The sequence below is a fragment of the Cetorhinus maximus genome, unplaced genomic scaffold (genome assembly GCF_964194155.1).
Source record: "Cetorhinus maximus unplaced genomic scaffold, sCetMax3.hap1.1 HAP1_SCAFFOLD_1376, whole genome shotgun sequence".
NCBI classification, from domain to species: Eukaryota; Metazoa; Chordata; class Chondrichthyes; order Lamniformes; family Cetorhinidae; genus Cetorhinus; species Cetorhinus maximus.
The window spans coordinates 27,052-50,427 of record NW_027597317.1 but is presented as its reverse complement, the minus strand read 5'-3'; the positions used below and the strand labels follow the sequence as shown (position 1 = coordinate 50,427).

At 46.9% G+C, this 23,376-nt stretch overlaps 1 protein-coding gene across 4 annotated transcripts in view; it reads left to right on the top strand.

The window, feature by feature from the left end:
* Positions 1–13,614: 13,614 nt before the first annotated feature.
* eif4ba (eukaryotic translation initiation factor 4Ba) overlaps positions 13,615–23,376 on the top strand; it is a 36,554-nt gene continuing 26,792 nt past the window's right edge. For 2 of the 4 annotated variants that reach the window (XM_078536643.1, XM_078536642.1), the window contains exon 1: positions 13,615–13,664. In XM_078536643.1, coding sequence (XP_078392769.1) covers positions 13,652–13,664 — 13 coding nt within the window. In that variant the 5' untranslated portion in view covers positions 13,615–13,651. Of the gene's footprint in view, positions 13,665–17,396; positions 17,446–23,376 lie in introns of those variants that run through there. The other 2 variants (XM_078536641.1, XM_078536640.1) reach the window with 1 other exon arrangement.

Sequence of the window (23,376 nt, the reverse complement as noted above, 5' to 3'; positions counted from 1 at the left end):
AAGCTCTTTCCAAACTCCCTAACGATGTGAAGTTTCTCACTAAATATTGGCTAGCAGGACGTCAAGGACAATGGGGCTCTCTGTTTCCAACAAATCCACTTCCTGGGTTAGTCTGAAGTATTGAACTTACTGGTGGGGTCCACAGGGAAAATGCCCCTTTGTTCCAGTGAAGTAAACCTTTTCTGCCTTGCTGGTAAATCAAAAGGAAACCTGTTCCATTCTTATCTCATCCTGAAGGGATGCCAGACAATACTGTTTCAAATTGAAGGGGTTCTCAACAGCCAGGCTAATGTACACAGACTAGCCTTTTCGATGCATGGCATTCTGTGCAAGTTAACTCACAGTCCAAATATATTTTAAATGGATATTGCTGTAGTCACTGAATCACTGTTGTAAAATACAAACTCCAGTGACGTCTGTGATCATCCTAGGACAATCGAGACTGCAGCTGGACTGAAATGGAAGGAAGCGATCATTCAGCAGAGCTCAGACATGTCTGTCTTTACCAACCATCCCTGGCACAATAGAATTAGGCTTCCATGAAATAAAAATGAACAACAGGGTTAGTGATATTTCACCGAGCCATAATTGAGTCAGACATATTGGCTGTGACTCAGGTCATTGAGATTGCTCACACCATATAAAACTCCATTAATGCCCTCTTGAAATACAGCCCTATAATTGAAGTGTTTCACAGGATGAGTACAGATGAGAGACATTGATGCATCATGCAAAGAATAACCCTCTAGTTTGTCCCATCACACCATCCAGTGGCTCTAAGTGGCATGTAATGAGAAATCAGGGGAGATGATTCAGGATTTCTACCTCATTGCCCCTGAGCCATCAGGTCAGCTCACCTGTGGGTTATAGAATGTGCCCCACAACTCCATGAGCGGAATTGTCCCGGATTCGCACTAAGTGCAGTAATGGGCGGGAAAAAGGATGTTTTACCCGCTGGCCGCAATGGCAGATTTTCGCGCCATGTTGTCCCAATCTCACCTCATTAATCATGCATTCCTGGGAAACACTCCGGGGCGTCCCTCTGATTCACCCGCCCCGCCGTCACCTCAGGCCGTCAGTAAACCATATTTAAAGGCCGCCCTTGCAAAGAGCTCGCACTCTTCAGGGGATAGGAAGCTGCTGGGAACTGATGGCTGCCAAAGGGAGGAAACATGCTGCCCCCAGCTTTAGCGACGCCTCCCTGAAGCACCTACTGGACACAGTGGAGGCCCACCACCATATCTTCTACCCCTGCTCTGGGCAAAGGCCAGCAAGCAAGGTCACCAATCCAGCATGGGAGGCGGTGGCAGCGGTGGGCAGTGCCAACAACCTGACAAAGAGGATAGCCACCCAGTGCCAAAAGAGGATGAATGGTCTCATCTGTTCCGCTAGGGAAAGTCATTCTTCTCATCACTCTCAACTCACAAGCCCATCACACATCCACAGGGATCTCACACCTCAAAGGACAACACCACTAACTCTCACACACACTAACATCTTCATCAGGCTCATACCCTCTGCAGCTCACGTCCTCATCCTGTCCATGGCTCCGCTCACCACACAAACATTCCATGCAGTGCCATGTGTCCTGCTCACACTCTCTCCATCTGTTTTCATGCAGGAGAAGCTGGTTCACAACAGCAGGGAGAGGTCCCAGACTTGGGGTGGAGTGGCCCACATTAGGCCCCTCACTCACTTTGAGGAGTGAGCCATCGCGCTGACTGGTGAGGACGTGGACTGTGCCTATGGTGATGGTGAGATCGGTGGCGAACACCCACGTGAGGATCCTGCACCACATCATCCCTCTCTCAATGTAACTGTGAGCGTTCTCTCTCCTGCTTTAGACTCTGCTGCCGTGCACTAATTATCTCTACTTTGGTTCACAGGGAGCTCTGCCAAGCAAATGACACCCTCAGCCAGCCAGTCCCTCAGCTCCATCCACATCCTCACCTCCAGCCAAGAGGACTCCTCCTCCATTGAAGAGCTGGAAATAAGCAGCCTGGAAGACCCGTCACAGCGCTTACCCAGACCCTCCACCAGCGCAAAGACACACACCTCGGTGGGACCTAGATCTAGAGCAGGCTCGGGTTCACAGTCTGGTGGTCACCACACGGAAACGTGTCCGCAGCAGGAGGAGGCAGGTTCAGCCGAGTTCCCAACACTCGGAGGACTGCTGGGGAAGAGGCATCTGTGAGGGTCCGAGTCAGATGACAAGCCTCTGGATTCGGACTTCCAACTCATCGTGGAGAGTCAGCAGAAGGTGGGGGAACATCACGCAGAGCTGTTGGAAGCCCTCAACAGAGCGGCTCACGTGTCAGAGGAGTGTGTCTGCCTGCTCTCTGATGAAGTGGTGCCCACATGTGCGCGTATGGAGGTCTCCATAGGAATGATGGTGGACGCCATGGAGACCCTGGTCCAGCAGAACGTGGAGATGCGCGCAGACCTGCACTCCATCATGGTAGCCATGGGTGAGTTCCGGCAGTGGCAATGCAAGAGGGAAACTGGGCACCCCGATGTCCCTCCAGCTAGCCCTTCCACTCAGAGTGTCAGGTTGGGGCCCTCAGGCACCCGAAGGGAGGAGGAGCGGCAGCTGGACACCCGTGGGTCATTCACTCAGGAATCTCAGAGGCTGTCCTCTCCCTCCCAGTCCCCTTTGCCTGTTACCCGCCTCAACCTCATCCTCTGTCACCACAGAGGGAGCAGCTGGCCCACAGGAGGACGGCCAAAGCAAGTCCGGGCCCTCAAGGCCTCGGCTCTCCAGAGGACCCACGCCAAAGCCATCAGAGGCAACAGGGCCAACCATTGCACAGGCTGTCTCCACCCCTGCTGCGGATGTCAGGGCAGCACCTAGAAGAAGTGGTAGGCCTAGAAAAGTTAAGAATTTCTGATCACAAGTGGTTACTCGGGTGAACACATTTTGTCACTTTATAATCTGAAAATATATTCACTTTCACTGAATAATGTGTAATGGTGTCTTTCAGCTTCATTGACAGGCTCTGCGAGTCCTCCCCCTGCATGCTCCCCCACCACCCCCTCGCCCACTAGCAGTTCAGCTGCACGCAGCCGGACCGCCAGTGAGTCTGGAGGGAGAAGTGTGTGTGTGGCAGGGCCTTTCGGAGTCTCGTGTAAGCCTCTCCCACAGACGTGGATCCTTCCTCCATCACACTCATTTCACTGTCCCGAGCATTTTCAATGCTGCCTGCTGGGATTCCCTTCCAGTGTCCATCTGAGCTGCCCTACATCTCCGCCCGCCCACTGACCACACTCCCATGCAGCCTGTTCCCGTCCAACATGAGGCTGTGGTCAACTTCAAATTTACAAGATGGTTGGAGTGAAATATGTTTTCAGCTCCCCCGACCTTTCCCCTCCCCTAGTCACCCATGTCCTTTCCTCATCACTGTTGAACCCCTCCCTCCCCCAGCATCACGTTCCACTTCCCCACCGTCCCCTACCAGCCAGGACCCTTGTCATTCCGGGATATCCAGGTGAACGTGCACATTCCCTATCTTCCTGAGAACCCCATCCACATTGACCTCCTCCTCCCCAACCCCAGGGTCCGTGTCTGCCTCTGAGTTCCCACCAATCACCCTTGCCGTCCCTTCTACCGCTACAGTCGCACCCTCCCATCCTGCTGACTCACTCTACCCTCTCTCATTCTCACCATTTCTCTCCTCCCACGCCCTCCCCGGGAAGCAATCATCGACTCCACAGACGCCTCCCTTGCACGTTCACCTGGACATCCTCCCCACTTATTCCTTCCTTCACCCTTACTCCTTCCCCCATCCAAACTCCTTCCTCCCCCAGGACTCCTTCAACCCCCCTCCAGACTCCTTTGGCCCCCCCTCCTGGACTCCTTCCCCACCCTCCCAGACTCCTTCCCCCCCCCTCCCAGACTCCTTCCCCCCACCTCCGGACTCTTTCTCCCCACTGGACTCCTTCCCCCCTCCAAACTCGTTCCTCCCCCTGGACTCCATTCCCGAATTTCCCAAGCTTGTCTTTGCAACTCCAGCAACTGAGGTATGACCAAGTCCAAAGGCTCCTCATCTGACTCAGACTCAGCAGATTTCTGGCCTCCAGCAGTCCTCCGAGTGCCAGAAACCTGGGAAGTCCCTGCCTCTGCCTGCTGTGGATCAGACAGTGCGATGTGCTCACCAGATTGTGACCCCGAGGCTACTCTAGAGCTAGGTCCCACTGAGGTGTGTCTCTCTGCGCTGGTGGAGGGTGAGAGTGAGCACTGTGACGGGTCTTCAATGTCAGCGTTTGCGAATTCCTATTCAGAGGTGTCCTTGGGGCTGGAGTCGAGGACCTGGGTCATGGACCCCCTCGGCTGCTTCCCAGATGTGCCTGTCAAAGCAAGGAGAGATAATGAGTGCACGTCAGGGGACTGTGGAACGGGGGAACTCACTCACAGCTTGGTTGTCTGATGGATGTTGCACTGCTGGATCCTCACTTGGTTGAGCACCGCTGACCTCACCGTCAGCACAGGAACAGTCCAGATCGTCGCTGGCCAGCTGGCTGGCTCTGTTTTCAAAGTCTGTGAGGACCATGATGTCAGGCATTCCTCCACCAGTCTGCGACCTCTCCCTTTTGTTGTGTGCCAGCTTGTCCTGCATCAATACAAATGGAGAGAGTGTAAGCAGGATGCCTGCCAGGCCAGATGAGAAGGATGCCTGGCATGTGTGGGTGATGAGTGGTGCCATGGACGGGATGAGGATACGATCTGTCGGGCAGATGAAAGTGTGTGTGAGAGAGTGCATGGTGATGGCCCTTTGAACTGGCAGTGAGTGAGATCCCTGTGGGTGTGTGATGGGTTTGTGAGTGTGTGAGTTGAGAGTGATGAGAAGAGTGACTTACCCTAGCGGAATGGAGATCATTCATCCTCTTTCTACACTGAGTGGCTGTCTTCTTTTGCAGGTTGTTGGCACTGACCACCACTGCCACCACCTCCCATGCTGAATTGGTGACATTGCATGCTGGTCTTCACCAGAGCAGGGGTAGAGGACATCATGGTGTGCCTCCACTGCGTCTAATAGGCGCTTGAGGGAGGCGTCGCTAAATTTGGGGACAGCATGTTTCCTAGCTTTGGTAGCCATCAGTTCCCAGCAGTTTCCTAACCGATGGAGAATGCTAGCCCTGTGCAGGGGTGGCCTTTAAATATGGTGCCTGGTTTACTGAAGCTCTGAGGTCACGGTGGGGTGGGCGAATCAGAGGCCACCCCACCAGCGATCCAATGTAAAACCCGTGCTTCTGATTCTTTTTTAACAATGTTCCACACGACACAGGGTGAAATTTCACCATTGCCTTCGGCAGGTCAAATGCTGATTCCCCCGCCCAGTATCGGACTTTGCTGATTTCAGGGAAATTCCTGGCCTTAAAGAAGATAAATCCCCTGGACCTGATGATCTGCATCCCAGAGTATTTTAAAGAGACGGCTGTAGAAATAGTAGATGCATTGGTGATCATCTTTCAAAATTCTATAGACTCTGAAATGGTTCCTGCAGATTGGAAGGTGGCAAATGTAACCCCACTATTTAAGAAAGGAGGAAGAGAGAAAATGGGGAACTGCAGACCTGTTAGCCTAATGTCAGTAGTAGGAAAAATGCTAGAATCAATTTTAAAGGATGTGATAACTGGGCACTTAGAAAATAATGTTAGGATTGGGCAGAATCAACATGGGTTTATAAAAGGGAAATCATAATTAACAAACCGGTTGGAGTTTATTGAGGATGTAACTAGCAGAATAGATACGGGGTGGATGTGGTATATTTAGATTTCCAAAAAGCTTTTGATAAGGTCCCACGCAAGAGGTTGGTAAACAAAATTAGAACACAAATATATATCGGCCGTTCCTTCACTGTTGCTGGGTCAAAATCCTGGAACTCCCTCCCTAACAGCACTGTGGGTGTACCTACACCACATGGACTGCAGCAGCTCAAGAAGGCAGCTCACCACCACCTTCTCAAGGGCAATTAGGGATGGGCTATAAATGCTGGTCTAGCCAGCGAAGCCCATATCCCGTGAATGAATAAAAAACAAACAAACATGGAATTGGGGGAACATACTGGCATGGATTGAGAACTGGTTAACAGACAGAAAACAGAGAGTAGGAATAAATAGGTCATCTTCAGGTTGGAAGGCTGTGACTAGTCGGGTACCGCAAGGATAAGTGCTTGGGTCCCAGCTACTCACAATCTATATCAATGATTTGGATGTGGGGATTAAAGGTAGTATTTCTAAGTTTGCAGATGAAACTAAACTAGGTGTAGGTGTGAGTTGTGAGGAGGATGCAAAGATGCTTCAAGGGGATTTTAGGCTAAGCAAGTGAGCAAAAATTTGGCACATGGAATACAATGTGGATAAATGTGAGGTTAGGTAGGAAGAACAGAAAGACAGAGTATTTCTTAAATGGTGGGAGGCTCGGAAGCTTGAACTTCAAAGGGACTTGGGTGTCCTTGTTGACGAGTCACTGAAAGCTAACATACAGGTACAGCAAGCAATTAAGAAGGCAAATGGCCTTTATTGCAAGAGGATTTGAGTACAGGAGTAAAGATGTCTTACTGCAATTATATAGAGCCTTGGTGAGACCTCACCTGGAGTATTGTGTGCAGTTTTTGTCTCCTTACCTAAGGAAAGATATACTTGCCATAGAGGGGGTGCAATGAAGGTTCATTAAATTAATTCCTGGGATGGAGGGATTGTCCTATGAGGAATGATTAAACAGACTAGGTCTTTATTCTCTGGAGTTTCGAAGAATGAGAAGTGAAACATACAAAATGCTCAGCAGGGTAGGTGAAGGAAGGATGTTTCCCCTGACTGGGGAGGGGGTCTAGAACCAGGGGACACAGTCTCAGAATAAGGGGCAGGCCATTTAGGACCGAGATGAGAAGGAATTTCTTCATTCAGAGGGTGGTGAATCTTTGGAATTCTCTACCTCAGAGGGCTGTAGAGGCTCAGTTGTTGATTATGTTCAAGACTGAGATCAATAGGTTTCTACATATTAAAAATACCAAGGAATACGGGGATAGTTCAGGAAAACAATGTTGAAGTAGATCAGCCGTGATCCCATTGAAATGGCGGAGTGGACTTGATAGGCTGAATGGCCTCCTCCTGCGCCTATTTCTTATGTTATGTTCTTAAGAAGTTCTCCTGTTGTTCTGGCCAATAATTTATCCTTCAACCAATATCATAAAAAACAGATAATCTGGTCGTTTATCTCATTGCTATTTGTGGGATCTTGTTTTGCACAAATTGGCTACCACTTTTACCTATGTGACAACAGTGGCTACACCTCAAAAGCAACTCATTGGCTGTGAAGCATTTTTGTGGCATTCAAACAAATAAACAGAAGTGACAGCAGAGCTGGAACAGCTGCAGGGAATTGCTGGACCAATGGATTTGTACGACATTTCCCTATCTGATAATTGGCTGAGAGGGTTATCCCCTCCAAGATAAAGAGGTTCATAGAGGTGTCAGCTGTGGCTCAGTTCATAGCACCCTCGCCTTTGAATCAGAGGGTTGTGGGTTCATGTCCCACTCCCGGAAACCAAGAACTGTGATTGTACTCGAAAGAGTTGCAATCTGTGACTGTTGATAACTCGAAAGAGTTACAAACAAAGCAAAAAGATAAAGAGGTTCATGCTTCTCTTAAAATAGCAGACAGGAATGTCACACATTGGGCAAATCTTCCTCAAGAAATAACAATGTACGGTGTTGTTAATGTGCAAACCGGCCAGCAAGTTCATGGGGTTATGAATCTCTTGCTGGCCGATTTACAATGCTCCATCATTTGCTTTGCACCAATGTCATCTCGCCTTTAGCCTCCCCCTTGTTTTTAAGAACTTGCTGGATTTACACGTTAATTGCCCATTAAACTCACCACAGAAAGTTAGGGCTAGTAACTAAGAGTGTAAGTATCCTTCTAATAATGTGATAATTACCTCCACCTCTGAAAGTGAGCGGAGGTAATGTTTTTGCCCCTTTTAGTCTGTAAAAAAAATCTCAAAAGTTAATGGACTAATTTCAACAAAACTTGATATACAGCTAGAGTATGGCCCAAGGAAGAGCTGATTAGTTTTTGATCCTGGAATTTTTTAAAAGGATCAGTTAGCACTGGGAAGTGGAGCAAATTAAGTTATTTTTAGAATGTTGTGGGTTGTTTTATTTAGAATATTGTGTTGATTGTTTTTGAGTGCTGTGGATTGTCTCAGCTGCTGTGGTGCAATTTGTCACAGTTGTCAAAATGTGAGCAGAGCTTGCAGAGCAGATTGTTAGATGAGGCCTGAAGCCTCCTCAGTGAGATGGAAGCTCTTAATAAAAAGATTATTCTTTCAGCTTTGTAGTGACAGCGTCAATCAGGCAGGGAAAAGCCTCAAGGAAGAGCTGTGTAATTGTAATAACGTTGAGTTAAAACAGTGTGGCGGAGGTATGCATTCTACTGAATGCCCTCTTTGTTTGTTTCTCTTTCTGTACCCGATTTCAGTCTAATTCATCTTCCTTCTCAATTATTCCTCTGTTTCTTTCTCAATCCTTAAATCTCATCAGTTAGACAGTTAGTCCCATTGTTGACTAAGGTTCCCGAAGCGCTCACTGTGTAATTATCAGCTCATATTTCCAGCATGTTATGGTGGAATTTATATTTGAGCTGAACATAAGCACATAAGAACTAGGAGCAGGAGTAGGCAATTCAGCCCCTCGAATGCCCCGCCATTCATTATGATCATGGCTGATCTCATTTCGGCCTCAACTCCAATTTCCCGCCCTCTCCCCATAACCTTTCAACCCATTACTAATTAAAAATCTGTCTATCTCCCCCTTAAATTTATTCAGCGTCCCAGCATCCACTGCACTCTGAGGTAATGAATTCCACAGATTCACGGCCCTTTGAGAAAAGTAATTTCTCCTCATCTCTGATTTAAATCTACCGCCCCTTAGCCTAAAACTATGGCCTCTCAGTCTAGAATGCCCCACAAGGGGAAACATCCACTCCACGTCTACTTTGTCTATCCCCTTTAGCATCTTATATACCTCAATTAGATCTCCTCTCATCCTTCTAAATTCTAGCGAGTATAGGGCTAAACTGCTCAATCATAAGACAAGCTCCGCATCTCTGGAATCAATCTAGTGAACCTCCCCTGAACAGCCTCCAATGTAACTACATCCTTCCTCAAGTAAGGGGACCAAAACTGTGCACAGTACTCCAGGCGCAGTCTCACCAATGCCTTGTACAGATGCAACAATATTTCCCTATTTTTATACTGAAGGGTGCAGAAAAAAGTCTAACTGACGGGCCATGCCACGAGATGCCTCACTTCAGCAGGATTTGACCGATTGTGTATATTTATACACTAATCTCGTCAACAGCCATAAAGAGCTTGAGAGACATCAGCGGCAAATCTGAGATTTGAAGGAGGGGACACCAAAAGAACGCATTCGCCTCTCCCACGGTTGCAGTCATTGTTGTGGTGATGAACACAGCAGCCATTTTGCGCACAGCATTCTTCTATAAAAGTTGAATGAGCAATCAATCTGTTTTCCTTGATTGTTGACCAGATTACCTGAAAGCTACCCTGCTCTGCTTTAAAACGTGCTGCGGGATCCACCTGAAGCACTGCAGGAGGGATCTTGGTTTAATCATTCTTCATCTCTGAAGAGTGGCGCTTCTGAAAATGAGGCGATGTACTCGATACTACGCTGTTAAGAGAGATGGAAAAGTTGGAATTAAAGAGGTACAACTGCCACACTGGCAAAATGGGCCTACATCTGCTTCAATTTTTCTGTGAGGTTATCTGTGTTGGGTCGAGCCAATTTAAAAGAGTTTCTTGGAAAAGGTGGTTTATTCACAGGATACTGAACACTGGAAACCCTCCGCCAGGACAGATGTTCAAAATGCAGGCAGATGCTCGGCTGGGAGAGTTAGGTTCCTGAGCAAAGGCCTGCTCATCTTGCAGAGCCATGACCGCAGCTTTGCAGTTTGACATGTATCCAAAGACACCACATGAGGGCGCTAGGTTAAAGAGAACATCCCAGTCTTCGAAATCTCCGATTTGGCAGACAGGATGTGGGCAGATTTGTATCACAGACCATAAAGAACATCAGTTTGGCGCCTTCAATAATTGTTATTATTTCAAGTTACATGGTGAACACTGTCTACTTTCAGAGAGCTGACATTTACTGTGATTAAGGAAATCACTAAGAAAATGATGATATTGTGCTGTCTGCTGCTTCATATTTCACATCCCATTAATTTCCAGAAGGAGAAATGTAGCCCCTTCGCACAACGATTATGGGTGTAACCAGTATACTTACACAAAATGTTCCCCTCGATCTCTGCGACTAGAGCCATTACAATAGTATTATTACTATTTACTTAATGTATTAAGTCTTATTACCATGTTTGTTTGACTAATTTTAATATTAATTTTTCTGAGAGTTGGGGGGGGAATCCACTCACTTTTCTGTCTGGTTGTGTGGCTGTGCTTGACTCTCACAGTGCAAGATACTCTGAATAGCAGCAGACTATGTATCTGATCCCCAGACTGAATATTAATGAGGCAAAACCAACCAGAAAATGATCAGAAAGATCAGGATAAATTAAGCTCCATCTGAGCAGTATCAATTAGAAACACACAGATTTTTAGACTGCTTATTTATGTTAGTTCTTACCATAGATTGTAGATGTCCAACCAAATATTGAAAACAACAGGCTGGGGCTCCTTTCTCTAGAAAAGAGAAGGCTGAGGGGTGAGGATTTTAGAAGGGTTTGATATGGTAGATATAGATAAGATGTTTCCACTTATCAAGGAGTCCAAAACAAGAGGCCATAAATATAAGCTAGTCACTAATAAATCCAACAAGGAATTCAGGAGAAACCTCTTTACCAGAGAGTGGCGAGAATGTGGAACTCTCTCCCACAGGGAGTAGTTGAGGCAAATAGCATTTTATTTAAGAGGAAGCTAAATAAACACTTGATGGAGGAAGGAATAGAAGGATGTGTTGATGGCGTGTGATGAAGTAGAGTATGACGGGGTTTGTGTTGAGCATAAAGGACAGCACAGACCAGTTGGCTGAATGTCCTGTTTCAATGCTGTAATTTCTATGCAATGCCAAAGCTTTGGCTTCCTGTTTGACCCACAGCTGAACTTCAAACCCCATATCTTATGCACGATCAAGACAATTTATTTCCACCTCCACAACATCGCTAACCTCTGTCCCTCCCTTACCCCACCCCACCCACCATGGAAACCCATATTTGTGCCTCCATCATTAGACTTGGCTACTTAATGCCCTCTTTGCCAGCCTCTTGACTGCCATAAACTCCAAATCACCCAAACGCCACAGTCCACAATCTGTCCTACACAAGGTCCCATTTGTCAGCACCCCTGTCCTTGCTGGCTTCCCCGCTGTGAACAGATGCCACAGCCAACCCTGTGCTTGGCAGGATCCTACGAACATCAATAATAGAAATCAGATAGCCTGTTTTAGTGATGTTGATTGAGAGGCAGGCAGAACTCCCTGCTCTTCATTGAAATCATGCCATGGGATCTTTTACATCCACCTGAGAGGACAGATGTATCATTCGAAAGAAGGTATCAGTGCAGTGCTCCCTCAATACTGCACTGGAATGTCAGCCTAGGTTATGTACTCATGTTTTGGAGTGGGGCTTGAACCTGACTCAGTGGCAAGAGACTGTTTCCTCCTGAGTCAGCTCTGTTCAGTCTCCCCTCCCCATTCCTACATTATTTGGCCAAGATCTGAAAATTCCCTAATATAATTGTGGGAGCGCCATCACCACAAGAACTGCAGCAATTAGAGCAATTACAACAGTGACTATACTTCAAAAAGTACTTCATTGACTGTAAAGTGCTTGGGAGGTCCTGAAAGGCACTATTTAAATGCAAGTCTTTCTTCCTTTAATCTATATCCATGCAAAGAATGGTGTGTGACTTGCAAGGGAACCTAGAGGTGATGGTGCTCCCACAACACTGCTGTTATTGCCCTTGTGGTAGAGGTCACAGAAAGGAACTGCTGTGGGGGTCAACTTGGTGATTTTTAAAAATTCTTTAATAGGATGTGGGCATCACTGGCAATGCTTAGCATTTGTTGCCCATCCATAATTGCCCTTGAACTGAGGAGCTCGCTAGGTCATTTAAGAGGGCAGATAAGAGTCAACCTGTGGGTCTGGAGTCACATGTAGGCCAGACCAGGTAAAGATGGCAGATTTCCTTCCCTAAAGGACATTAGTGAACCAGATAGATTTTTATGACAATCAATGATAGTTTCATGGTCACCATTACTGAGACTAGCTTTCAATTCCACATTTTATTAATTAATTTAATTCAAATTCCACCAGCTGCCGTAGTGGGATTTTAATCCATGTCCCCAGAGCATTAGCCTGGGGCTCTGGATTGCTAGTCCAGTTGCTGCAGTTTATCTTGTAGATCATACATACTGCAGCAAAGGTACAATAGTGACAGAGGGGTGAATATTGAGTCCAATAGCACCGATGAAGTGAGCTGTTTTTCTACATTAAAGGTGCTTTGTACATGAAAGTTGCTGTAGAAAAGTATCACTGCAAGGAAATTGATTATCCTCTGAGCCTTGCTGCTTCCCCAATTTACTTTACAGATCTGCAGGAAAGGAGAGTGTAAGCTTAGAATACATTTTTAAAAATAAATGTTCAGGATGAGGGTGTCACTGGCAAGGCTGGCATTTATTGCCCAACACTGGTTGCCCTAATAAGGTGTTATTCTTTGCAGCAAGTTGATGCAACTGTGTGGCTTGCTGGGCCAATTCAGAGGGCAGTTAAAGCCAATCACGTTGGTGTGGGACTGGAATCACATATAGCCCCAGACCAAGTAAGGACGGCAGACGTAGTCAATCTACTGGTTGCAAATCTTTACAGTGAAGGAAGAGATTTAAAGTTTTTTATTGTGTGTAGGTAATTGCTGTTTGGGAAGATGGTGATCAAGACTGTAAGATTCTGAATCAGCACCCTCTCCTTAACCACAGTGCAGTGTGAAGGGTGACCTTGTCCTGGCCTCCTCCACTCCTCCCACCCCCCCACCACCCCGGCCAGCGGACAAAGGGGAACGAAGACCAAGGTTTCAGTCTTTCCAATGCTTAAGTGATGAAAATTTTGACTCATCAACAGTGAATGTTGGTCAAACAGGTCAACAGCACAGATACAGTGCAGGGGTTGAAAGAGCTGGTGGTGCCAATTAAGGGGCATCATGTAGATAAGTAGGAAGGGACCTGGGCAGCTATTTGTGGCAAAGGGAAAATTGGTATTAATTTGTAGATCCGTGGATTGACAAAATTATTTATCAAATGCAAACCGACTCATGTAAACAAAAATTAACTTTCTGTCAATGCTGCAAATGCTAAAAAAAAAACCCTGGAAATACTGGATTGATTTCTGTCTCTCCACCTGCTGAGTATTTCTAGTCTTTAAAGGTTCTGGTGTGATCAATTCCAATCTTATATTAAAACGGTCATTTTAACATGTTTTTCAAAAAACAATGAAAAAAAATGACCGCCTGCGCTTTATTTAAATGAAACAATCGCGAACCACAAGATTTATCTTCCAACTGCCAAGAAGTTTGAGCGTCACGTGACTCCGACATCCGGGTTCTGTCAGTGGTCATTCTCCAACATGGCGTCTTCAGGTGAGTAGCTGCGGGTGTCGCGCGGGGCCGGGAAAAAGGCATAAAAATGCGTCCAACTTGCGGCATTTTCCCCTCTCCCCGTCACTCAGTCGCCTCAGAAAGTGGGGCGAACGTATGTCGCGTTGAGTGGCAGGGAGGCCCGCGGTGTGGGAAGAAAGCGGGGCGGATGGCCGCCAAATGGGTTGCGGTACGTTGTGGTGCGTGTACGAGCGAGAGTGAGCGAGCGGTAACCCGGGGCTTCGGCCTCCGCTGCAGCTTGGCCGCCCCGGGCGCGGCGCGCATGCGCGCACCGGGCGGACCAGGCCATATGCAATCAACTTCAGCTTCTCAAAAAATGCTTCCAATCCCTTTGGGCTGGTATTTTACCCTGCGGTCCTAACTGTCACGCTGCGTACGCGTGTGCTGGAACTTCTGCGAATCCCAGCGGCATCATTTGTAATCGCCCATTTCATTAAAATGGCATCTGCACATTCTAAATTCTGGGGAGCCCGAAACTTAAATCGGACTGTATGGTTTGCAACCCATGGGTCGCGACTCCCGATGAGCTCTCCTGCCCATATTCGCAGCCACCATCTTGCGTAGCGTTTCTGTTCCCATTGCCTCCATCACAGTCAACATCACTTTGGCCCTCTGTTTGCCACTATTTTTTCTCCAGCTACTGATCTGCTCAATCACGCCTTCATCTCCAACTATATTATCCTCATCCCCAGTAAAACTCTAACCTTGGTTGCTCGCCTGGCATGCCACCCATCTTCACTCCCCTAAGGCCAGGGGGATCACAGACTTCAATGGGACTCGAGTTGAATTATGAGGACAGGTTGGTTTGCATTACCTTGAGTGTAGGAAATTGAAGGGTAATCTGATTGAGGTATTTAAAATGTTAAAGGGATTCAGTAAAGTAGATACAGAGAAACAAATTTCTTTGAGGGATCAAGATTGAGGGAACATAATCTTAAAATGAGAGCTAGGCCATTTAGGAAGGAAGTCAGCAAATGCTTTTTTGCACATGGTGCTGGAACTCTTTTATCTGAAAGGCTTTGGATGCTGGGACAAATGGAGTTTTTAAAATTGAAATCAATTTTTATTGGTTAAGACAAGTAAACAGAGTTGAGGCACAGATCAGCCATAACCTAATTAAATGAGGGGGCAGGCTTAAGGGATGGCCTTCTGTCCCTAAGTATATGGTGTACAACTGGTTTAGCCATTTATAGCCAGCTCTGGCTGGACCACATAAAGCACTATTGGGCCCTGTTCTTCTCTTTCAAAATATGCTCAGTATTCCAGGATCATCCCTGGCTTCTCTTCACTACCAACTGTTTCCTTCATCCTTTTCTCCCTTCCCCATCACCGTCTCCAACAACAGTTGCAAGGACTACTTAATCTCAAAGATTGTGACTATTTCTTCAGCTATCACTCTGGCATTCTTGCCTGCCAAGACAAGGCATTCCCCCTGCCTTAACCATGAATCTGCATCTTTCTCTGGCTTCTCTTCTAATCTTATGGCCCCCTCTGAGCTCATCTTGTCTTTGAGATCCAATTCCTGCTCCCTGGATCCTATTTCTGCTAAGCTGCTTATGACCCAACTTTCTTCCTGGCTTTCACACTGGTAATGTAAAGGGTTTTCTCTGCTTGGATACTACCCCCGTCCCCTCCAAATCTGCCATTATCGCACCTCATGCCAGAAGATTCAAATGGCCTTTATCAAAGACATCCTGTACAACTGTGACCATTGTGCACCATCCCTCCTCATCTTTCACAACATCTCTGCTGCCTTTGATAGACTTGGATGGGAGCAAGGAGACGAGAGTAGGGATAATGGGTATGTACTCAAATCTGAATGATACTTGAGCTAAAAAGGGATAATTTAAGAGGACGGATTGCATTGACTAGACTTCTATTCCCTTGAGTATAGAAGATTTAATGGGTGATCTAATTGAGGTGTTTATAATTAAAGGACTTGATCAGGTAGATTGCGAGAAACTATTTCGTCTCGTGGGAGTCCAAAACAAAGGCTAGGCTTTTCAGGAGTGATGTCAGAAAGCACTTCTTCACACAAAGGGTAGTGGAAATGTAAAACTCGCTCCCTCAAAGCTGTTTGAGGCAGTGGGTCAATTAAAAATGTCAAAACTACGATTGATAGATTTTTGTTGGGTAAGGGTATTAAGAGTTACAGACCCAAGGTGAGTAGATGGCGTAACTGGCAGGATGAGCATGTGGAACTGAATGCCCTCCTGTTCCCATTGTTCCTCTTACCTACACAGTTGGAGCCAGAGAATCTCCTGCATTGGCTTCACTTCCTGTCACCACATTGTTACCTCTGGGGACTCCTGAGGATCTGTCCTTGGCCCTCTCTTATTTTAAATCTACATGCTGCCTCTTAGCAACATCGTGAAAGACATGACGTCAGGTTCCACACTTGGCACTGACAACACCCAGCTCTGCCTCACTACCATCTGTCTCGACCTCTCCACTGCCTTGTTGTTAGATTACTTGTCTGACAAGCAGTTCTGATTGAATTACAATTTCCTCCACTTTGGAAGACCAAAGGTATTATCTTCAGCCATAATCTCCATTATTTCACAGTTGATTCACTTCGCCAACACATGCACGCAGGCAGACATACATGCACACACAGCACCTGCTGTCTGGCCACTGTCTCAGGCTGAATCAGACTGTTTGCAACCTCTACGTCCTATTGATCCCATTTAACTCAACTATTCGAGTTGAGTTCTGGATCCATATCTTCTCCATCACAAAGACCAGTTAACATCCACCTCTGCAATATCACCACTGCTGTGTCAGCTTATCTGCTGCTGAAACCCTCATGCATGCCCTTGTTACCTCTGGACTCTACTATTCCAATGCTTTCCAAGTCAGCATCCCATTTTCTGCTCTCCACAAACTTTAACTTATCCAAGACCCTGCTGCCTGTATCATAACCTGCATTTCCCTTTCACTGTAACCTCTTTACCATATTTCCCATCAAGAACACTGCTTTCTGCCAATTGTGACCTCTTGTGTGTTCCCTACTCTCTTCGTTCCACCATTGACATCCATACCTTCACCTGTCTAGGCCCTAAGCTCTGAAACTCCTTCCCTAAGCCCCTCTGTCTCTACCCTATTTCCTCCTTTAAAAACCTCCTTAAAGTCTATCTGCTTAGTCAAGCTTTAGGCCACCTGTTCTAATATCTCTTTTTGCTTGGTGTTAATTTCTGTCTGATTGTGCTCCTGCGAAGCAGCTTGGGATGGTATCCTGTTTTTTTTAATTATATCTATTATATATATCTCCCCATATATATCCCCTATAATACACCAAGTTTTATTCTTAAATGCTGCTCCTGACGTATAAGACCATGTAGATTCAAAATTAAAAGCTTCAGATTAATTTTCAGCGGGCATTTCTTCTGGGTATTGTTGATCAAATATACAGAAATTTCAAAATGTTAAATTATTCACAGACATTACTGTGGAACTGTTCATTTTCCAAGCACACAACACTCGGGAGGGGGCGGGGGGAGAAATCCTGCTCTAACACAGTTATAGAGCAATATAATTAATTGATTGTTTAAAATTATGAAAGAATGGGATAGGGTAGAAGTAGACTTTCAGTCATTGAGTCAAAAGTATATACAAGATTAAATATAAGATTCGGAACTGAAGGCAGGAAGTTGAGAGTCTGGAGTTCACTTCCAGGATTCATGGTTGATGCAGAAATTGTCAAGGTTTGAGCTGGGATTGAATAGGTGAATGAAGGAAAAGGAGTTGAAGTGCCATGCAAACGGTGGGTAAATGTGATTCATAGAACTGTTTGCCTGGAACTGAAATGTGGATGCAGAATTGTTGGGCCAACTGGCCTGTTTTCATGGTGTAATTCTTGTGTAAGACTGGAATTAGAAACTATTGATGTGGTACATAGGGTACAATGCCAACATGTCATTTGCTCTTCCTTCCCAGGTATTCCTGTAAAGAGTATGTGGGCGAGTGAGATTGATTTCTCAGAATACTATGCACACAATCCCAATGGTGTACACACAATGCATTCTATTGATGTCTGTTGAGAATAGTTGTTTTACCAAATTCTGGCCCTCTAAACTGTCACCTCTATGGAATCCTGCCACACACAATTCCATTTTTGAATCTTATGGGAGTTTGTACTTTGTAATATTTGGATCTTGTAGATTGGACTTTGATCTACCTTAATTTTTTAGCAGGTTCTACTTGTGGGAATCGTAAATGCTGTATTAATGCCTATCAGTTGCCTCCCTTAATCTGTTTTATAATTTAAAACTGCTGGTTATTGGGTCTAATCTAGGAGCAGACATTTTGTAGTTCTCCAGTGTTATCTCTCAAAAGTTCTGCCTCACTGACATGAGTGAGCACTGCCCTTTTATCAGATCACTGGAGTAGAACTCAATGACAACAGGTCAGGGGGAGTTCTATACAAAATGTCTGCTTCCAAGAATGCTTACAGTTAGCAGTTATAAAAGTATAAAACACTGATATTTGTCGTATCTCTTGGTAACAATTTAGATTTTTGAGACAGTTCAATAAATTATTGTAATGACAGGATTAAGTTTAAGTGTAACTTCTATCCGAACTTTACAAACCTTGTCCTCAGCATATAAAACAACAGTAAGCCTTGTTTTATGCAGTCCATTATCAAATATGTTCCATGGCTTCCTGCTACTGAAGTTTGACGGTGGGTTAAGGTCAAGTTTCAGCCCAACAGTAGGATTTCCCCAGTGGTGCAACAGAGTATGCTCTTTTCTCGTTAAATTTACTAGAGCTGGTGGTCTGTTGTATATTTACAACAGTGTGAATTTTTAGAGTAATATCTTGCTAGATATTCTACACTGCCACAGCACTGAAGGCTGTAATCAAAGTCGGATGATGTCCCCTGTGACCATGACCCTGGTTCGTTTTCCCAGCTGGTCCAACATCCAGTCTTGGGTGAGCCATATTAGTTTCTATTAAACACTGGTAAAATTGCATTTCAGTTTCCACCACAAGCTTCAGTACCTCCAGCCATCTCCCTCCCTGCTTGCTTTCTGTCTGAACCAGACTGTTCCTGTCTTGGCCTTGAGCTGAGTTTTCGATCCTGTATCCTCTCCATCATAAAGACCACTTACTCCACTCATCACTATTTTTCAAGCAAGGGCCACTTGAGAAAAAAACCTGTGATGTGAGAGCTGTATCAACTACTATAATAGAGGCGATTGCCTGATTTGCTCAAAGAAAGAAAGGACATTAATCGCAAAGTAGAATGCATTGTCCTTTCTGGGGGAATGCAGGCTTGAAGTGGACTGACTTGGCCACGCCTCAGTGCTAGAGTGAGGGATTTACCTGCAGAATGTGCTTCTCTCTCATGGTGAACTGGTGGTACACACCTGTACGCCACATCCTACTGCGATGGTGGGCCCCATAAACACTTCAGTAGCCAACTGCATCGAAATGTCAGGCAGCGCCTCCCTGGGCGGAGGCCACTGTCAGGATCTGCTCCTGACTGAATGAGTGGGCCCATTTCCTTCCACGCGCGCATTCTCTCTCTCCCACATGTGCATGGTGTGCCCACTCCTCACTTACCCCCCCCCACACTCTCTCCTCACTCTCCCCCCCGCATGCACTCTCCTAACTCCCACACACCCCACATGCATGCACCCTCTCCTCACTCCCTGCTCTCCACACATATGCCTGCACTCTCTCCCCCACCCCACACGCACACACTCCTCACTCCCGCCCTCCCTCCCCCGCACACACTCTCTCCTAACTCCCACACGCACGCGCACTCTCCTCACTCCCCCAATCCCAACAGGTATGTATGCAGTCTATTCCCTAACCCCCCCCCCCCGCATGCACGCACTCTCCCTTCACTCCCCTCCCCCTAACGCTCGCACTCTCTCCTCACTCCACACACACTTTTCCCCCCTCACCGCACGCGTGCACACACTCATTGCTCACACCCTCACTGCGCGCACGCACACATTCCTCACTTCCCCCACACAGACACTCCTCACTCCCCACACACACACACACACACACACACACATACACGTGCACTCTCCTCACTCCTCAGTGCTGGGACCTCGACTGTTTACAATTTATATAAATGACTTGGATGATGGGATGGTTGCCAAATTTGCTGATGACACAAAGATAGGTAAGAAAGCAAGTTATGAAGAGGACATAAGGAGGTTACAAAAAGATACAGATAGGTTAAATGAGTGGGCAAAAAGATCTGGCAAGTGGAGTATTATGTGAGTAAATATGAAATTGTCCATTTTGGCAGGAAGAATAAAGAAACATATTATCTAAATGGTGAGAGATTGCAGAGATCTGAGGTGCAGAGGGATCTGGGTGTCCTAGTACATGAATCACAAAAGACTAGTATGCAGGTACAGCAAGTAATTAGGAAAGCTAATAGAATATAATCATTTATTGTGAGGGGAATTGAATACAAAAGTAGAGAGGTTATGCTTTAGTTCTACAGGGCACTAGTGAGACCACACCTGGAGTACTGTGTACAGTATTAGTTACCTTATTTAAGGAAGGATATAAATGCATTAGAAGCAGTTCAGAGGTTTACTAGACTAATACCTGGATTGGGTGGGTTGTCTTATGAGTAAGGGTTGGACAGGTGAGGCTTGTATCCACTGGAGTTTAGACGAGTTAGAGGCGACCTGATTGAAACATGCAAAATCCTGTGGGGTCTTGACAGGGTGCATATGGAGAGGATGTTTCTTCTTTTGGGAGAATCTAGAACGAGGGGTCACTGTTTAAAAATAAGGGGTCACCCATTTAAAACCGAGATGAGGCAAGTTTTTTTCACTCAGGGACGTGAGTCTTTGCAACTCTCTTCCTGATAAGGTGGTGGAAGCAGAGTCTTGGAATATTTTTAAGGCAGAGGTGGATTGACTCTTGGTAAACAAGGGGGGTGAAAGGCTATTGGCGATAGGTGGGGTGCAGATTTCAGGTTACTATCAGATTAGCCATGATCTTATCAAATGGCGGAGAAGGCTCGAGGGACCAAATGGGCTACATGTGCTCCTTGTTTGTATGCCCACCCACACGTGCTCCCCACTCCCCCGACACACTCTCACGCGCTTCCTCCGCCCCGCTCCCCCCCCACCCGCGTGCGCCCCCCCCACCCACGCACGCCCCACTCCCCCCCGACCCGCGCGCACGCCCCACTCCCCCCCCGACCCGCGCGCACGCCCCACTCCCCCCCCGACCCGCGCGCACGCCCCACTCCCCCCCCGACCCGCGCGCACGCCCCACTCCCCCCCGACCCGCGCGCACGCCCCACTCCCCCCCGACCCGCGCGCACGCCCCACTCCCCCCCGACCCGCGCGCACGCCCCACTCCCCCCCGACCCGCGCGCACGCCCCACTCCCCCCCGACCCGCGCGCACGCCCCACTCCCCCCCGACCCGCGCGCACGCCCCACTCCCCCCCGACCCGCGCGCACGCCCCACTCCCCCCCGACCCGCGCGCACGCCCCACTCCCCCCCGACCCGCGCGCACGCCCCACTCCCCCCCGACCCGCGCGCACGCCCCACTCCCCCCCGACCCGCGCGCACGCCCCACTCCCCCCCGACCCGCGCGCACGCCCCACTCCCCCCCGACCCGCGCGCACGCCCCACTCCCCCCCGACCCGCGCGCACGCCCCACTCCCCCCCGACCCGCGCGCACGCCCCACTCCCCCCCGACCCGCGCGCACGCCCCACTCCCCCCCGACCCGCGCGCACGCCCCACTCCCCCCCGACCCGCGCGCACGCCCCACTCCCCCCCGACCCGCGCGCACGCCCCACTCCCCCCCGACCCGCGCGCACGCCCCACTCCCCCCCGACCCGCGCGCACGCCCCACTCCCCCCCGACCCGCGCGCACGCCCCACTCCCCCCCGACCCGCGCGCACGCCCCACTCCCCCCCGACCCGCGCGCACGCCCCACTCCCCCCCGACCCGCGCGCACGCCCCACTCTCCCCCCCCCCCCCACCCGCACGTGCCCCGATACCCACCCGCGCGCCCCTTCCATGACCGCGCCACACCCGCACCTGCACCCCACCCCTGCCCACGCGCTCCTCCTTTCATGTACAAATGCATGTTCTTGCTAAAAGTTAACTTGTATATTTTCCAACTTTTTATTCCTAACAATTTTGCATACTTAAACATTTTGATTGTGGCTATCTTCAATTCCACCAAAATTTATAGTCTTCAAATAGTAAGTGTTAAAAGCAATTTCTGGGACCCTGCTGTGTCCATTTTAAGCATTCCTGAACATCCTTTTAAAAATTGACAATGCAGGACTAAATTTTTTTATTTTATTTTAAGCACTGTTAATCATTATTATGAGTAAATTTAGGAGGGGATGAGTGAAAGATCCTATCTCTGTGTGTTGCATGGCGTTACTTTAATGTTTTATTTTGAAAATCATGCAATGTGGTCTACACGAAGCATTGCACTTTAGAAATTCTCCTGAATGGTTCAAGTAGATGTAGTTTGAACTGTAACTGGTTCATGAAGTGTGTTAATATATTATGTTTCTGGTTCACTATTATATTCGATACAACAAAAATATGCATCGAATTTGAGAAAAACTTGCATCTTGCAGAGAGAATCTGTGAAAACAAGGGAAAGCCACTGAATAAACTACTGAATCCAGATGATTCTGTTGACCAAGAACGCTGATGGTATATTGAAAGCCTGCATTCCAACACATTCAAACGTTTGACCTCTGCACATATTGACATCTATTAATCGTTATGGTTAATGTTTTAGAGAGCCTTGCGTTGAATTAGGATACCTTGAGCTGACCAAACTACAGTCAGTTTAGTTGATTCCAAGCACAAATTAATTGAATGTTTTTTACAGGCTATTTTGGCAGAGGGATGGTTGTGCTTATGCTGTAAGATTCAAAACTGGTGGACATTAGTTGTATTTCTGATTCCTAATATGTATATGTCTTTGCTGATCTGCTTTGATAATTGGGAGCATGCTACATATAAAATGGTGTCTGTTTTATATCTGGAATACTGTTAACACAAACCAAATTTCAACTTGTGATTTTCAGATTTCCAACTTGTAAAGCTTTTCTGCAAACTTCTACATTCTAATGCATTTCCAATTGAAATCCTATTTTAACAGGCCCATTTTAAATCATGGGTACTCAGTCTCGGAGGTTGTAGAAATCTTGTGATTGTGCTTATTCTAATTCGATTTCCGCAGTTGTAAGCAACAGAAGAGTCAGAAGAGTGGTGTAAAACTGGGGAGCTGCCAGGACAGACACCTTCTGCAGGGACGTCTCACAATTAGAAAGCAGTTGATAAAATTATAATGGTGAACATTTTGCAGCATCTTATCTACACTAATATAAATTGATAGGTGATGCATTAGTAAAAGATGGCTCTGCAATATACAATATATCATAGTGTAGGTCAGTGGTTCCCAAACTATTTTCTAATGTGACCCTATGTTAATTAACGTGACTCTAGCAAAAACAAAACTGTAAAAAAGCAGCATGGTAACTAACATTCAGTATATAATTATTAAAGTTTGCGTATTATAGATCAACATCTCTGTTTTTAAAGATGTTATTTTAAAAATGTTATTTGCGTACTCCTGACATTACAGACAAGTCAAATAAACTTAATTTTCTAATGAGGATTTCAAGTGACACAAAATAATATCCATAGTCCCAGATGCTGCAGTTTCAGTA